General features: G+C 39.6%; 1 protein-coding gene across 1 annotated transcript; it reads right to left on the bottom strand.

Moving 5' to 3' along the window:
- Positions 1 to 780: 780 nt before the first annotated feature.
- On the bottom strand, positions 781 to 18,285 carry LOC134657286 (luciferin 4-monooxygenase-like). The gene is made up of 10 exons (XM_063512869.1): positions 18,130 to 18,285; positions 14,091 to 14,301; positions 13,639 to 13,837; positions 12,779 to 12,901; positions 7,987 to 8,161; positions 5,553 to 5,693; positions 5,103 to 5,234; positions 4,161 to 4,391; positions 1,242 to 1,407; positions 781 to 915 (listed from the first exon to the last, which is right to left on the bottom strand). The coding sequence occupies exons 1-10, from the start codon at positions 18,283 to 18,285 to the stop codon at positions 782 to 784; spliced, it is 1,668 nt and encodes a 555-aa protein (XP_063368939.1). The 3' UTR covers position 781.
- Between the last annotated feature and the right edge of the window lie 475 nt (positions 18,286 to 18,760).

Genomic DNA, 18,760 nt, shown 5'->3' with positions numbered 1-18,760 from the left:
AATAGATAGGTTGTGCCGATCTAATGCAGGAATGCGGGGTTTCAAGGGTTCATTCAATTAAAACGGTTACTCGTTAGTGAAAGTACTTTATTTCCGAAAGAAGAATGAATACCTTTAGAACTTAGACAAGATTCCTTTGGCTGCTTTGCCAGTCTAGTAGGTAGTTAGAGTCCGTCTAAGCTAAATCTGAACCGACTTTCACAGAACTAAATGTGGAAGTGTTATTACCACGTCATTATTTTCATAGAAATTTGATGTTTAATCATGACATTTTCTCACTTTGTCTTAGCAAATGCCAGATTTAGCTTGGTTCCACTCTAGTTTGTTCCTCGACTTCCGTTATGATAATACTACTATAGCTGGTCAACCAAATCTTGTCAGTGAAAAAAGGCGCGAAATTCAAATTTTCTATGGGACAATATCCCTTCGCGCCTACATTTTTCAAATTTGCCGCCTTTTTTTACTGTCAAGATCTGGTTGACCAAGTATATTTATTCTGTACTTCCGTTCAGAGGAAACTCGGCTGCTTAAGGCTTCTATAGACGGTGCAACAAATCACATGCGGTTTTATTTATATCGGTGCGATGCTTTGAGTATAGGCTATATACTCAAAGGTGCGATGTTATTATCTAATTGCCGGGTAAAAGGAGCAATAAATTCAATCGGTTGATCAAATACCCCAATTTTTGCAAATCGCATGCGATTATCAGTAACGTTTGTACTAGACTGGTGGTAATTATACTGAATGATAAACGATGTAGTGTTAGGCTCTTTAGGTTCGCTAGCTGGCATTGGCATGACACCGCATTGCTATTTCTTTGAGCTTTTTCCGATGGATCTTCGCTGTCGGTGTTAGTGGGATTGTGTCCAAAAATATTACGCCTCCCCTTAACTGTTTTGCGTCTGCTAGATTTTCTGTAAAATTACCAAAAAAAGTTGTGTTATTAACGTAGGTAAAAAGACGAGAAAAAACGGGAGAAGGCGACGTTGTGACGGTATTGGAATAAGTACCTAGTACCTACCTACCTACCTATAAAATATTACCTTCAGGTTTACTCAGCTTGAGGAATGTAAGTGGCCTGAGTGGACGGAGCCGGATCGTTCGGCGGCGGCGGGCGAAAAATACTTTGGTACATTTGTAAAATTGTTTGTTTCTAAAAATAAAACGTACCTAACCTAAACGTTAAAATAGGGATTTTTCACACATCACACACATGTAATAAAAATGCCACAAATGTCACCTTTGACCAGTTGTTTGATCTCGTCAGCAGTAACGCGGCCACCCGGCCGCCGCACCACGCAAGCGGCCGGTAACTCCCCGCGCGTCGGGTCCGGTATACCGGTCACGGCCACTTCTTGCACTCCAGGATGCTGCCGGATTAACGCCTCTATCGCCACCGGGGAAATCTGTAGAAGTCGTGTACCTATTTGAAGTCAGTGCCATTTTTAATTTGTATTTTTTAGCGTGGGGACTATAGCCCAAGCCCTCTCGCGCATGAGAGGAGGCCTGTGCCCAGCAGTGGGACGTATATAGGCTCACATTATTATTATTATTATTCTCTTTATTTGTTTGAACTCTTAGGCTAGGTTATTTTATAATATGGATATAAAAATAAAATACAAAAACACTTACACTTACACTTACTTATTATTATTATTATTATTTTCACTGTCTATCTATAATGTCTAAACCCTTTTGGATGGATAAGTCCGCCCGCGATGTCGCTGTGACTTTATTTACAGCTTGTGTTTACACATTATACAAGCCCAAACACAATGAAGTTCGTCCAGTAGGTACTATACATACTCAAAATCAAAAGTACATACATACCTACCTATTTTATGTATTCGTAATAAAACTAAGTACGTATTAAGTACGTTTTATATATTCGTATTTTATGTAGGTATTAAGTGAATTTATATTTAGGTACAAAAAACAAATTTTTCGTACCAATTGGAGACCATATAAAAATGTTCTGAGTAGACGAGAACTTATGAATAGGGTACGTCGGTATAGGGGGGCTAGTCAAGATGACGATCGTACAGTCATCACACGGGATTGTTATGCCATTTAGCCCTTAAATGCATGACTTTTTCTTTTTGCCCGAAATTAATATATGTATCACATAATTGTTTGCTGATTCTTCTTCTTCTACTTCGATTTTCACTGCGAAATCAGTGTTAGAAGTTGAATTAGCTAAATCATATTTATGTAAATATGTAATTTTCAGTAATAGATACATGAAATTTTTTACTACCATTAGAAAGGTATACACTATTTGTGATATACCTATGATAAAGTTTGTAAATATAAAATAACTACAAACCCCGAAAAATCTGCCCAAAATCACATAGGTACTAAAAATCATCAACTTCCAGGTTTTTCTAAGTTTTCCGACATTTCGTCTATAAACAAATGTAATTTTTATAAATTAAAATACTGCGTAAATTTATGTAATAATTCGGAATGTTTATTAGTTTTACTATTGAAATAATATACAGGAACAAATAGAATTTGTTTAACCATTAATCTGTGAGCTGTCTAATGCTTTGTAGACATTTGGCAACACTATGCATTTACTTAAGGGTTAGGGTTCTTCCTAAATTGGAAATTCTATAGCGTAAGTATTGAGCAACCAATTTAGCTGGGGATCTAAATGACGCAACAATCGCGTAGCGTGATAGTGCATCGACCAACGCCAGACGAATAGAAGATTATAGATGCTATGAAAAGTCACGTGATTATTTCCATTATAGGTATTATTTTTGTTTCGATTGGCGTACCTACACCCAGGGCCGGATTAAGCATGTCGGGGCCCCTAGGCAGTGCAATGCTCGGGGCCCCCTTACAGTAAATTCTGCATACATAATGTTCAGTTGTTCAGTACAGAAAGTAAGTTTGCGGTTTTAATTTCAACCTTCCGGTGTCGGTTGAGCCGATCCTAACATGCCGAGCGATGTCTTTACCGCTCTTATTGCGTGGATATGCTTTTTTCTATCAGTTTTTGCCGATTCCTTTGTGCGTCACGTGTGGGGAGAGCCCTTTTTTTCTGAATGGGTAGTTAAATATTTTACGTCACCCGTACGCTACGCGAGAAGAAAATCTCACTTCCTGGCCAAGGCAAGACGAAAAACTTTACACAAACTACGGGCGGTAATTCGTAAAGCCCCAGATCGCATATTTATGACCCTCGCCTTCGGTTCGGGTCACAAACACCTACGATCTGTAACATTTACGAATTCACCTCCGTAGGTTGCGGTCACGCGATTGTCTGATCATAAGACCATACGCTCAGCCACATGATTAAAATTAACCTAATAATAAAGAATTTTCCATGAGGTTTAAATGACTATTCATTGACCAGTTAAGTTACCATGTAGGTACAGGGTCAACCAGCAAAAAACGCGAGCGCAGCGAGCGCGAAATTATTTATGTAAAAAATGTGAAAGCTTGTTAAAAAGGCCGTGCCGGGCCTAAAAATCCGAAGTTCACCAGTGAGGCGAGCTTTCATGCGAGGTCAAAGCCGTGCTTCAGGATAAGCTCAGCTATAGAGCACAGACGCCAGAGCAAACCAATGTCCATTGTATTAAAAAGCGAGACCGAAGGTCGAGTTGTAAGAAAGCAGCGCTCTGACACGGACTAATCGTCAAATGTTACTCAACAATAATATTTGCCATATGTACAAGAGTTACTCGGAGAGCCAAGTTCCATTAATGAGGTTTTAGGCCCTGAGGAGTCTGAATTTAGAGCTCGACATTACAGACTTTAAAAGCTATAAAATAACATAAAAGTCTATTTTTTTATTCGGTAGACTGAAATGACAGCTAATTGTATGAACATGAAATGTCATTTCATACTATTAACTGTCATTTCAGTCTACCGAATAAAAAAATAGACTTTAGTTAACATCTCTGAGAAACTGATGTTGGACATTAGGTATAAGTAGGTACCATATTTTTTTTTTAAGTTTGGCCAATATGAAACAAATATTTTTTTTGGCGCGCGCGGGGCCGCCGGGGCCCCCTAGCCGAGGCGGGGCCCATAGGCAGTTGCCTACTCTGCCTTAGGGTTAATCCGGCCCTGCCTACACCTAACAATAAGTACCTAAACGGTGGGCGGTGGCTATCACAAACATTTGTACAGATCCTTAGATCCTTACCCGATAAGTCATATAGTAAAACATCAGTTTAATACGATCCACGAAGAAAAAGTTATAGTTTTCATCCCTGTAAAAGATGTCGCCCGTCTTGAACCAACGGTCTTCGGTGAACGCCTCTGCTGTAGCCTCGGGGTTTCTGTAGTAGCCCTTCACTATACTGGGGCCTTTGACCCATAACTCCCCGTTTTTATTTGGTTCGTAAATGTCCTCTTGGGTTTCGGTGTCTATCAACTGTAATCGGAAGGACTAATGAGCGTGCGCGAACTGTAGGATAAAGTTAAAAAGATAAAGATAAGATAAAATACAGTTTGTTCAAGTAGGCATATTACAATGCGCTTATGAACATCAAATAAAGCTAGCACGTAGTGGGCGGCATAGCCTGTTTTCAGGTACGAAACATTAGTGTCCAGCTTTTAAATTTCGGATTTAGGCCAATAGATGGCAGACCTTCAAACTCGCAAAGCGTGTTTGAACTGTTTGAACTCGTAAATGTGAATAAAGTTGGACCACGCTAAGTTTTCAAACCAAGTACTTCGTCAAGTATCAAGTTCATAGGGGTATGTTAAGAACTAATTATAATATAATCTGTGGATTCTGTGGTATACGTAGGTATTGGTTCATACTGCCAAGTTTGTGCAAAGTTAGCGTGGTCAGAGCTAGTCGATCAAGTTTTCGATTAAAGCCACATGATGGCAGACTCTCTGACGCGCATATGTGACGTTATCTATGAAAATGGACCTTATTGACGATGCTCCGATATAAATACAATGCCGTGTGACGCTGTGCGGCGTAAGCGCCATTGACAATAAGGTCCCTTTTCATAGATAATGCCCCAGTGCCTTCATCAATTGAGTGGGTCGCGTAGGTAGTCAACAAGCACATCACGACAAAAGGATGTCTAATAATTTCATTGACTCTGTCCGTTAAAGTATACAAACTTACCCTGTATTGCAATAACCCCATGGGCTTCCCAACGGTGTCAGAGCCGGGGTTCAGACCCTCATTTACGAACAACAGTGATGTTACCTCGCTCATCCCAAACGCGTTCAGTACCTCTGTGTTGGGTGCTATTTTCTAAAACAGGGCAAAGGTCGGGAGACTTATATACTTAAACATGGCGCACTTTCATACATTTATAGATTTCATACAATAAAAGAGAAAATATACCTATTTTATTGCCAAAAATTAAATTTTTGGTAGAAACTTTTATCGCTGACTGTGTAAAACGAAGTACAGAGATAAAATGTAACCATGTAGGTACAGTAAGGACTTTAAATATTGGGGGTTTAAGGTAATAAGGATCCCTTTTTACGAGCTTTCTGGCCCGAAACATTAAGTAATTTAAGTAAGACTAACAAATTTTCATTGAAACATCTGAACTCTGTGTCTTACCTTAACCTCTTGTATTAAATCGGCTGTGACAGCGCTTCCTCCTACCAGGATCGCCTCGAAACAGCTAAAGTCGCATTGTAGGCCTCCCTCCGATCTTAAGAGAGCGTTCAAAAACGGCGGGCTAATTATCTTATAGGTTGGCTGAAAGAAAAAATGGAAAAATTAAGGATGACTGACGGTAGAACGGCCATAACAGGAGCTTTTTGATTTATAACATTTAAGATAAGATAAGATAAAAGATAGTTTATTCAAGTAGGCATAATTGCAATGCGCTATGAACGTCAAATAAAGCTAGGTAGACCGGCTCCAACCCTACACCTCTGCCCCTATTTCTGCTCTGCTATTTATTTCTGGGAAGACCGTCAATACCGTCATAGACACACTCCGAAAGAAAGAGCTTCACTCTATCTGCTCTTTCTGTAAGTGGAGTATGCTTACAAAGGCAAGAGTTAAAAGCGAAGAAAGGGGTTTTATAGTTCGTCAAAGAACTGTCTATTTCAAACACAGACAGAGAGAATCATACTATCTTTGTCTTACACTAGTAGTAGCACCCAAAAGAAAAGGATGAGTATAGTTTTCCTGGTTCTTACTGCCTGGCAAACTGGTTTGACCAACTATAGAAGGTTTTCCCGTACATACAGTCTTCTCCACATTGACCTGACGGCACCTGGCGGTCTAGCATGAGTTGCCTACTCGCGCGCGACTCCATTCATCTTGCGCGACTTCAAGTATGGAGTCGCGCGCGAGAACGCAAGTCATGCTAGACTGTCTGATGACATATTCGAACTTTAAAAGATGCGTCAATAATAAATAAAATAATCTTTAAAAGAAAAAAAACGACTTCTCTAACTACTATATCATCAGAAGTATTAGAACTCAAGCTTGACAAAAATGTGTCTTAAAAACTTAACATGCTTAAAAAACATAACGAGGAGGACAAATCGCCAAACGTGAACTATGCGTCGTTGAAGGGTTCCGTTCTGATCATCATCAGCAGTTCCACTTCCTCAAATGTCACATTTTTTAATGTATATGCTTGATTTGTTGATAAAAACACAAGAATCAATATATGTATGTCTTTAAGATTTGAGGAGTTCTCTCGATTCCTCATGGATTCCATCATCAGAACTGGGTTTTAAAAAAAACGGGACCAATCTGTATGCATATACATACAAACAAAAAAAGATTTTCAAAATCTGTCCAGTAATGACGGAGATATCGAGTAACAAACTTAAAAAAAACCGGCCAAGTGCGAGTCGGGCTCGCGTTCCAAGGGTTCCGTACATTAAGTCCGACTCACGCTTGACTGATGCACATTTTCTAATAGGTTTTTCTGTCATCTAGTAACGAACTATTTTGTGTATTTTTTTCAAAATTTTAGACCCTGTAGTTTTTGCCTATTTTCTTGAATAACTGCTAAACTATTTATCCCAAAATTATAAAAAATATATATACGAGGGGTGTTCAAAATATTCTCGGTATGAGAATGAAAACAAACAAGTACGAAAAGTTTGATATTTTTATTTTTCAATATACTCCCCCCCTATGTTCATACACTTAAAAGATCGATCAATTATTTTTTTTAATCCTGCATAAAAATATTTTTTATCTTTGGTGTAAAAATGCTCCTCCACTGCCGCCTTCAATGCTTCATCATCGGAAAATTTATTTCCACGCAGATCCTTTTTAAGATTGGGGAACAAAAAGAAGTCGCTGGGGGCTAAGTCCGGACTATACGGTGGGTGAGTAACAGTTTCAAACCCACATTCAACAATAGCTGCCTTGGCAATATGAGCAGTATGGACGGGGGCGTTGTCATGCAGAAGCATAAGAATGCAGAAGCATGTAAGATATCAATACCGAGAATATTTTGAACGCCCCTCGTATATTTGAGATTCTTACAATGAGCTCTTTCATTTGATATGTAACACGATATAGTTTGAAAAACTTTATTTTTTATTTCTCTCATTTACCCATCGGTACCATCGTTGTAATGGGCTTTGGAAATTGGGCGTTTCGATTATATGTCTTTAAATTAAGTTTACCTTATAAGTACCTATTAATGAGATGACACGTGTGCTGCGGCGAGACAGACTGAGACGTCTGCAACCTCGTGAACCGCAGTATCGGAGACATCAGGAACATCAGTCTCGCCGTCAGCCACTGCAGCGGCGATACGATCAACGCCATCTTTGTGGGCTTCGGAAATTGGGTGTTTCGATTATATGTCGTCAAATTAAGTTTACCCTATAAGTATTGATGAGATGACACGTGTGCTGCGACGAGACAGTCTGCGACGTCTGCAGCCTCGTGAACCGCAGTATCGGAGACATCAGGAACATGACTATCGCCGTCAGCCACTGCAGCGGCGATACGATCAACGCCATCTTTGTGGGCTTTGGAAATTGGGTGTATGTCGTCAAATTAGGTTTACCTTATAAGTATTGATGAGATGACACGCGTGCTGCGGCGAGACAGTCAGCGACGTCTGCAGCCTCGTGAACCGCAGTATCGGAGACATCAGGAACATCAGTATCGCCGTCAGCCACTGCAGCGGCGATACGATCAACGTCATCTTTGTGGGCTTTGGGAATTGGGTGTATCGACTCCTGTAAAATATTTAAATAATAAACCAGAATAGATATGTACAATACAAAGAGCAACATTTGAAAGCGAACTCATATACCTATGTAGAAAAAGAGAAAAAGGTATTTTAATAGGTATTAGGCTCACTACAAACGTCAAAGGAAATATTTATAACAATACTACACGTCAGTTCATTTGTTAAAATTAAATTAAAATCAATTAATTAAGTCATATTATTATTTGATCACTGGAATCTGTTCGACAGAACTGAGATATTTTGTAGAGCTGACAGAAACAATTACATAATACTGCCCGCAAACAGAAATTTCGCAAAACTTAGCGCAGATGGCGCTGCAATCATTTTAAAACAATTCTAATACCCCATCTACTACGTCGGACTTTTAGTCGCACGGCCGGTTTCCATCCTTACTTGGTAGATATTCCACCAATTCACACGAAGCGCTTTGCTTCCTCGTTTCTTATGCGCACTGCTAAGGAATAGAATTCCTTGCCTTCGTCTATATTTCCGAGCTCATATAACCCGGCAACCTTCAAATCAAGGGTGAACAGACACCTTCTGGGCAGGCTCGCTCCATCGTAGGCCACGTCTTCGCCTCGGCTAGTCTGTGGCCATGAGTAAGCCCATTATAATATAAAAAAATAAAAAATATAATAGGGCTTTTATCTGTGTCAGATGTACATCGCATTTTGAAGGCCCGTGGCTCAATATGCATATACTCGCATTATTTTTTCATTACTATGTTTTTTTTCTTTATTTTTCCCACAATCTATATATACAACATTACCCATCTATTTCAATTTATTAGGAAATTATACAAAAAAAATCATGTATTTAAGGGTGAAGCAGCATCCGGGTTACGACGTATTGGCTGTAAAGCCCTGCATTCTCACCCTACACTCATTAGAACATAAACCATACATTTTTGACTGTTGTTGTATATGTTTAAGTACGGGTCACTTTCCAGAACAGTGGAAAATAGCATCTATCACCCCCATTTATAAGGACGGCCCTAAGAATGAACCTTGTAACTATAGACCTATATCCCTACTCAGTGTACTCTCGAAGATTCTGGAAAAACTGGTCAATAACAGCCTCATCAGGTTCCTAGAAAGGAGTGGAGTACTGTCTGAGAGACAATTCGGCTTTAGGGCACATAGGTCCACTGAGGATGCCATCTCGCTCTTGGCCAATCTAATTTCTGCCAACTTGGACAATAACATAAACTGTATCGGCGTCTTCTTGGACCTGGCCAAGGCCTTTGACACTGTGTCTAGACCAATACTCCTTAAAAAGCTTGAAAAATTGGGGATACGGGGCGTGTCACTGGCCTGGTTCGAAAGCTATCTATTGGACAGAAGGCAACTGGTTAAAGTGGATTGCCACAAGAGCGAGCTGGATAAAGTGGAATTTGGGGTCCCACAGGGGAGCGTGCTTGGTCCTACATTATTCTTAATCTACATTAATGACATTCACAACATTTCCCTTTCCCAAGCTGAAATAATCTGCTATGCTGATGACACAGTGATCCTGTTTAAAGGTGATACTTGGGAGGGTGTTTTTGCTGCAGCAGAAAAGGGTATGAGTAACGTCGCCTGCTGGCTACGAGATAACCTTCTAACCCTAAATAGCAAAAAGACTAAATTCCTGTGTTTTCATAAATCTGCCGCTTCCAGCCCCTCTAAATCTAAACAATTAATCAAAATTCATAATTGCAATAATGTCAATAGCTTATTATCGTGTTCTTGTGAAGTAATATGTCGTACCGACTCTATCAAATATCTCGGCTTACTTATAGACGAAAACTTAAATTTCAAAGCCCAAATAAAATGTCTCTCTAACAGAATTAGGAAAACGATGTACATATTTAAGAAACTAAGACATTCCGCAGACTTGAGACTCTTAAAAAATATATATATCTCCCTATGTCAGTCTCTAATCACATACGCTATCTCAGTATGGGGCAGTGCCGCCAAGACGTCAATATTAATGGCTGAAAGAGCTCAACGTTCGGTCTTAAAGGTAATGCTCAAAAAGCCCTTCCGATATCCGACAAGCAGCCTCTACCAAGAAGCTAAAGTACTCACAGTCCGCCAGCTCTACATACATAAAGTCTGTCTTTCGATACATAAAAACGCGGCTAAGTCTGAAAATTATGCAGAATTACTTTCTAAACGCGTATTTAAATTACCTATCCCGAGGGTAAATTCCGCTTTTGGGAGACGATTTGGCGGCGTCCTTAGTTCTTTGATCTACAATACGGCCGTAAAGTTCCAGAGCGAATTAATTAATTGCACTGTGCATGTAGCTAAAAGGTTACTTTTTAATTGGTTATTATCACTTGATTATAATGAGACTGAGACATTACTTCTAAAAATTGTTTAACACAATTCTCGAATAAATGTAAAACTAACTAAACTAGACTAAAATTGTATAACTCTAAAAACTTTTTAACTGAAAACTTTAATAGATATAAAAATAACTGATTAGACTGAGATATTATAACTGATACTAAAGGTGAACCTAGAAACAAAAATTAGTAGTAATGTAATAACAGATAGACTTACATAGTTTACACAATTGTTAAAATTAGAATTAGGTATCTTTCTCCTCTTAAGTTAACTTGCATGACATACAATGTACATCTGGTCTCCCGCGATACAGGCCTAGCCTAGTGCGGGGACTCCTGGAATCTCGGCATGTCAATTTAGTTATGCACAACTCTTACCAGTAACTCGTGTTGTAACCACTGTTGTATCCTTTCCGTGCAATAAAATATATTTTTATCTTATCTTTTATCTTATCTTTATGAGGGCCAAGGTCCGTCAGCTGTGATCATGAGACATGACAACACGCATAGAGATGACAGCGGTGATCGATTTCAGTAATCAACATTGACCTCCTTGCTCCATTCATCGTTTTATTCGCCGCCCGATTAGTTAAGCAAGCTCTTAACTAATTCGTTTGTGCTAAACCGAAATCCACCTTAATTTAAACGTGTGAGGGTTTTATTTTGAGTGAACGTACATATTTGTCTGCGTTGTTTGTAAAGTAACGAGTGTCGTTTGTTTTACTGTTTTTCGATAGATGGCGCTGTCAAGTATAATGAAGTATGAACTTTTGAATGGCGCGACGCCTAAAATGGTTGCATATTGGAGCCCATAAGGTTGTGTTGCAATGCCTTTAGGTCACATTAATTATATTTTCCCTTTAACAGCATGAACTTTTTGTAATTTGCATTTTTTTGCAGCTAATATGTTAACCCCATACCCCATGTTAACCCTACAGAACAGCAATCGGTTAAAAATTAAACTGGTTAAACTGGTTCCCTCAATATAGCTACATTACGACTCATTTCATATAGAGATGTTTTATTTGGCAACTGTAAGGGTTAGGTGAAAAAAAAAAAAGATTTGTATAGAGCTCTGAATTTGTAGGTCTAGAAAAATATGGATTTTTGGATTGTATGGAAGACCACAATTCTGCATAAGAGCACGCCGAAACGGTAAGACTTAGGCGGGGGGTGCTCGACCAAATGTCATAGAGAACCCTGGGCAGTTTTTGAAGCCGCCATTTTTTTTTTCAAAATGGCCGACTTTTTTTTTTAAGTTTTTCATGTTTGTCCTAGCGCGCTGAAATTTCGGTCACGGAATCTCGGGGTCCCCTAGATTCCTATGGAAAAAAAAATTGGAAAAATGTTTCAATTACGGAAAAACTGGTCACTTTTATTTTGTATGGCAACTTTTAAACGGCGCGAGATAGGCTGGGGGTGCTCGACCAAATGTCATAGCCTCGAGAGAAGTGGAACTGCATTTAAACATTTTCAAAATGGCCGACTTTTTTTCGGCCATTTTGAAAGTACATTACCATGCAAACTTCCACCGAAAATTGGTTTGAACGAGATCTAGTAAGTAGTTTTTTTTAATACGTCACACTCACAAATCCCCTAAATACGTACGGAACCCTTCATGGGCGAGTCCGACTCGCACTTGGCCGCTTTTTTCCTCTAATATAAAAATTTGGAATATCGCTCGCAGACGTATCTGCGTGTTAGAAAATCTAATCAGCAAGTTTTAAATCTCATTCTGTCGTGAAATGAAGCCTTGAGATAGTGTCTGTCTGTGTACCTACCTAATAAGATTTTACAACTGACGATAACGATAACATTTTATCTTCAGTTGTAAAACTTAATAACAATCATTAGAAACGTCCGGCTTTCCCAGCTACTTTAGACGCACGGAATTTACCGTAAGGAATGACATCTGCAAGCGAGACCAGAGCTATGCATGTGTAGAGCACTGTCCCGTTCCCACGTGTCATTCCGTACGGAAACCAAATGAAAATGTCGTGCGTCTGCGGTTAGCCTAAGAGCCCGCACAGACAGACAGCGGTCTGGAGTTCCGAGTTCCGCGTTCAGAGTTCTGCGTTCTTTCGAATGTACGTGAGTCTTTACGACAACGCACACAGCAGGCGGTCGGAACTCCGCTTTAACCACCGCGTTCTGACCGCCTGCAGTGATGTTGTGCGTTATCGTAATGCCTCACGTACATTCGAAAGAACGCAGAACTCTGAACCCGAAACTCGGAACTCCAGATCGCTGTTTGTCTGCGCGGGCTCTAACCATAGGTATGGGCTGGAGATGACTAAGTTCTTTTGAGTTGCAGCAGCGCTTTTGGGTAGTCCAGTGGTCCCGCTGGTGGAGATTAGTAGAGCTATGGTGTCCTCAGGGTCCAAGTCGGTTGGCCTGCGAAGAGCGAATATATATGAATGAATTCGCCTTAAATTTGTAATTTTACAAAACATTCATCACTACCTCTCGTAGTGCGTTTCACCCCTTGGTTAACAATCTACTAATACTCTATTCTATTATACAGGATGTCCCAGAACTACCACGTCACAGTGATATGTTATGTTAGGCTGGTTAGGTTCCTATCTTGAGTTGACCTAATACCTTCGGTGTCACTGTGACGTGGTAGTTCTGGGACACCCTGTATATACAGTGTGGAAAGATAAGTCGGGCCCTGGAGGGAAACTACCATAAATCCTTAAGCTGGCTCATTTTACTTAATGGAGACATTCCTTTATTTTTAAAAAGAAACAAAACTGCATTCAAAGTATTTTTCTTCAATTTGGCTTGTCTAAAAAAATCTTTAGTACTAAATATTACATTTTATGGATATTTTGTACGACAGACGAGTTTAAGACCTAATGTTTCTTGGAGAAATGTTATCATTAACATTAACTGTATCGACTAGTAGAATAAAATTGCAAGTTTTTATTTTTTGGAATTTTTAGTCGGTTTGAGTCCCGGGCGAGGCAAGCGAGTTTTAGAAAATCTTTGAATGCAGTTTTGTTTCTTTTTAAAAATATAGGAATGTCTCCTTTAAGTAAAATGAGCCAGCTTAAGGATTTAAGGTAGTTTCCCTCCAGGGCCCGACTTATCTTTCCACACTGTATACTACTATATATATAGTAGCTTACTTGAACTCGTTGACAGGACTTTGATCCCCATACGTGTCTAAAAACTGTTTGAAGCTACACAGAGAACTGCCAGTGTCAAAGGTGACTATGAAGGGTTTCGCGTCCACTTTTTTAAGGGCCAGCTGTACGTCTAGGGCTCGGTCGCTCTGGCAAAAGATCGCCTTCGGTCTGATCGCTTCGAAGGTGCCTTGGAGTTCATCTATAAAATAACATTAATCTATTTATTTCAATAAATTAAATTGTTGCGTATATAAGACCCTAACTCCTTGTCGTCAAGGAGTAATGTGGCTTTCATTATCAGTTTTGCAGCACGAGATCACACGGTTGTATACTTTATGCAATGTCAAAATCTAAAAGGCCGTGGCAACTAAGCATTTAGATACTAAATAGACTATGTCATCGGGCACCGTTTTTTATTTTGTGCAATAAAAAAATACAATCTGGATACTCACAAACACCCAATGCTGTCCTGTCAATAGGAGCCACCATGACCCCTAGATAAAAAGCCGCATAGAACGGTATGGCCAGGTCGAGGTGGTTTGGAGCCATGAGAATAATGGCGTCACCACGCTGAAGACCCAGGTTCTTGAGAGCGATGGCGCAGCGTACCGACCTTTCTAGGACTGAACCAGTGGTCTCCTGTTCGCCCGTCGCACCATCAATCTAATAAGTTGTAGAAAAGTTAGAGTCCGTCTAAGACAACTCTATAAGATAAGATAATATTTATTCATTTAAAACTTATGCTAATTTGATTGATACAATGGTAATTATACAATTTATGCTTAAATACTAGTACATTCATAGATTCAACTTAAAATAAGTAAAGGTCATGTTAAGAACTATAAATACCGGACAAATGTGTATTTTCTGTCGCTAATGGAAATTTGATAAGAATACCTAAACTAAGTAAACATTTACTTGTGTCTTAGGTATGCACTTTTTGTAGGTCAATGTGTAAGTGGGGAAGTGCTTACCAACAAAAAGATTATTTACATAATAATAACAATAACTAATATACTATGACTATCTTCTACTCTTTAGAACACTAAGTGGTGGCATAGGTACTTAACAATTTTTTTTTGTACATATATATCTTTCCTATTTTTCTTAACTTCTAAGTAACTATTTCTAGTAGCCTTTCTGTGTCCTCGTACGACTTGCCAGTGAGTAACATTTGTACCGCTTTTATGCAGACTTTACTGGGCATTGGGTAAATATTCAATAGCAGATTGAATTTATTGTAAAGGAAAGAGCCGAGGAAACAGAAAAACTTACGTGTGTTTGCGGAGCGGAATGAATCTTTGGTGCAAACGATGTCAGCACGTCGCTTGTCAGATAAAATCTGGGGGTTATTGGGTATGAGTAAATGTTTTTTAAATACTGTGTTCAAGACGAATAACTGTCGAACGCTGAGAACTTTACACTCGGACAACAATTGGGTCGTGGGATAGCGAAAGGGACGGAAAGTGCTAACTTTAAGGACTGCCCTCTGAGCTCTTTCTACGAGGGGCGTTCAAAATATTCTCGGTATTGATATCTTACGACCTCTTCTAAAATTTCTTTCGTTACTGGCCGCTAAGGTTTATTCATTGACATTAAAAAAAAGTATAATTCGAACCGAGATAGTCTTTTGTTTTTCTGCAATTGCTGAACAAACATGAACATCCTGTGCGAATTGACAATGTTAACTAAATTAGAACATCGATGCGTGATAAAATTCTTGACAAAACAGGGTAAAAATCAAAAAACCATAAAAGAGGAAATGGATTGTGTTTACCGTGAGTCTGCTCCTTCGTTATCTACCATTCAAAAGTGGTCAAGCGAGTTTAAACGCGGAAGGGAGAGTATTGAAGATGACCCTAGACCTGGCCGGCCTGTAGTAGCTACTTCACAAGAAAATATTGATAAAGTGGAAAAACTTATATTGGAAGATGGTCGAGTGAAGGTAAAATCTGTAGCACAAGTAACCAATCTCTCTATTGGTACCGTACATGATATTATACATGACCATCTTAATATGTCAAAAGTAAGTGCAAGATGGGTTCCGCGAATGCTGACTCGGCTTCAAAAAGACATGCGTGTAGCTTGTTGTTCCGATTTTATTGACCTGTGCGGTGAAAATCCTGATGAGGTGCTGCAAAGAATAGTTACTGGAGATGAAACCTGGGTTCATCATTATGACCCAGAGAGTAAACAAGAGTCCATGCAGTGGCACATTAAGGGTTCAGCTCATCCCAAGAAGTTGAAGGTCATCCCTTCAGCTGGCAAGGTCATGGCCACGATATTTTGGGATTGTGAAGGAGTATTACTAATCGATTATAAAGAAAAAGGTGTAAATATCACAGGACAGTACTACGCTAACATTCTACGTCAATTAAAGGATGTAATTAAAGAAAAGAGGCGAGGAAAGTTAACCAAAGGTATTCTGCTTCTGCATGACAACGCCCCCGTCCATACTGCTCATATTGCCAAGGCAGCTATTGTTGAACGTGGGTTTAAAACTGTTACTCACCCACCGTATAGTCCGGACTTAGCCCCCAGCGACTTCTTTTTGCTCCCCAATCTTAAAAAGGATCTGCGTGGAAATAAATTTTCTGACGATGAAGCATTGAAGGCGGCAGTGGAGGAGCATTTTTACACGAAAGATAAAAAATATTTTTACGAGGGATTAAAAAAAATAATTGATCGATCTTTTAAGTGTATGAACATAGGGGGGGAGTATATTGAAAAATAAAAATATCAAACTTTTCGTACTTGTTTGTTTTCATTCTCATATCGAGAATATTTTGAACACCCCTCGTACGTCAATGATCATTGTCTTGTTTGCTCCTCCCCAGGACGTGATACAATATACTAACAGTGATTGACAAAGTGCAAGATAAACGGATTTAATAAGAGTTCGATTTGCCGCATGTCTGAGGTTTTTAAAAACATAAATTAATTTTCTAACTCTAGCTGTCAGAGACTCAATGTGTGCTTTAAAGTTAAGATGCTGATCGATAATTACGCCCATGTACTTGATATTGTTAGTGCTACTGAGTTTTGGGCAGTTATTAGGGCTAAGGTTTACACACGATGTGTCGGGATCTGAACAGTTATGTGCTATTAAAGAGTGAAAGTTATCGGACGGTTGGGTAGATGTATTTAAGGAGAACGTGATATATTTTGTTTTATCGGTATTTAATGTTAGTGCGTTTGTTTTGAGCCAGCGGGTAACTAGGTGAAACCTACTTGCGCGTTTTTGAATGCGACACTCCATGTATCGCCGTTAAAGAGTAGGGCTGTATCGTCTGCGTAGGATATAACTCTACCGTTTGGGATATGGAGGGCACATAAGTCATTTATGTACGTCAGAAAAAGGGATGGGGCCAGGATACTTCCCTGAGGAACACCATAATCAATGGGGAGTTCGTCACTTACATGGTTTTCAATCGATACTCGTTGTTTTCGATCAGAAAGGTAATCTTTAAAAATTCTTAGAGGGTGACCTCTTATTCCTATGTACTCTAGCTTGTCAATAAGTGTTGGAATTGTCACAGTATCGAAAGCTTTAGCCGGGTCCAGGAATATGGCTATACACTTTTTTTGGGAGTCAAGCTGTCTAACAACATAGTCTGTAAGATCGTGAACTGCGTCGTTCGTTGATAGCCCTGATCTAAAGCCATATTGTGATGACGCAAGGAGTTTATACTTGTCTAAGAATTTGACAAATCGTTTTGATATTACACGTTCTAATATTTTTGATAAAGATGGCAAAATAGCGATTGGGCGATAGTTATTAATACACCTCTTATCACCACCTTTGTGGATTGGTTTAATGAGAGCTATTTTTAGAATTTTGGGAAAAACGCCTGTAGAAATGCACAAGTTGAAGAGATGGGTCAGAGGGGGGTCAAGATTTTTTTATGTTGTTTTATAAAAGAACAAGGGATTTTGTCAATACCGGTAGCGTAGTCATTTCTGAGAGTCATTATAATGCTGTCAATTTCGGCTTCGTCTGTATCAGTTAATACAAAGGAGTTTGAATTTATCGCACGGTAAGGGGTCACATTCTGAGAGTTAGGCAATTGGGAATAACAATTTGTCTTTTCTGCGAGCGTTTTACCTATATTCGCAAAGAAACTGTTTGCTGTATTGACTGTCTGCCGAGCGTCTATAGCGTCAGCTCTGCATCTGCTGCTCTGCACTGACATCGCAAACAACAAAAGAAAGTCCACATTTAACGTCAAATTTCTATGAAGATATGCCGTTATATTGACGCCGCGACACTTTGGTGCTGCAGTTATTATTATTCGGTGCAGTTAGTTAGACGGACTATAATTGCTAATATAATGGCAAAACATCACTTCCATTTAGAAAAATTCACATGGTTTATATTATAGACAATTTTTTTTATACCACATCGGTGGCAAACAAGCATACGGGCCGCCTAATGGTAAGCAGGCTAATGTGGAAGACAGACAAATAAAATGAATAGAAAACTTTAGGTACTTGCAACACGAAACCCGGGTCATCCTTGAGACTCCGCAGCAGGATTTTTCCAAGATGGTGGATGTCGGTGGGGATCCCTGACTCCGCGACTACCCTGGACGTGAGTTCATTCATGAACCAGTGCACTGAGTCGTTCTCTCTCTTCATCGGATACATTCTGAGGGCATCAAAAGAAAACCTGAAGGTGCAATTAATTCAGCAGTATTCGCTAGGTGCACGACTGGTGCTGCCCTCATTTTGTCGGACTTTCTACGTTAAATCTTATGGAGTAAAATTAGTTCAAGCGGCTGCCGCTACTACTAAAGTCACACATTCCATAAGATTACCTGTGTTTGTGACGATCAGCGCTACTTCCCCCTCCACCGACTTCGCACCTTGCCAATACTCGCTGAGCACTGAGCGGACCGCCATGCTTGCCCAGGATCGCGGATATTGGGGGAGTCCGTTTTTACACAGGGGGGAGTCCGTTTCTACAAAGGCGGGAGTCAATTTCTACACAGGGAGGTAGTACCGATCGACCAACCTACGCTAAATCTATTCACTGAGGTCCCAATGCTGTAGTATGCTCCATTGTAGAAATGGCATCGCTTATAGGCCAAGAACTAGCGCCTATTTATTAGTATAATACGAG

This window comes from Cydia amplana, chromosome 19 (genome assembly GCF_948474715.1).
Source record: "Cydia amplana chromosome 19, ilCydAmpl1.1, whole genome shotgun sequence".
NCBI lineage: Eukaryota > Metazoa > Arthropoda > Insecta > Lepidoptera > Tortricidae > Cydia > Cydia amplana.
The sequence above is the reverse complement of the archived record's forward strand: the minus strand, read 5'-3'. Positions and strand labels throughout refer to the sequence as shown.

Coding starts and splice junctions, on each gene's coding strand:
- LOC134657286 (XM_063512869.1), bottom strand. CDS start 18,285: ATGTATCCGATGAAGAGAGAGAACGACTCAGTGCACTGGTTCATGAAT. Junction 13,838..14,090: donor CAGGACAGCATTGGGTGTTT/GTGAGTATCCAG, acceptor GTTATTTTATAG/ATGAACTCCAAGGCACCTTC. Junction 8,162..12,778: donor ATCTCCAGCCCATACCTATG/GTTAGAGCCCGC, acceptor AATATTTTACAG/GAGTCGATACACCCAATTCC.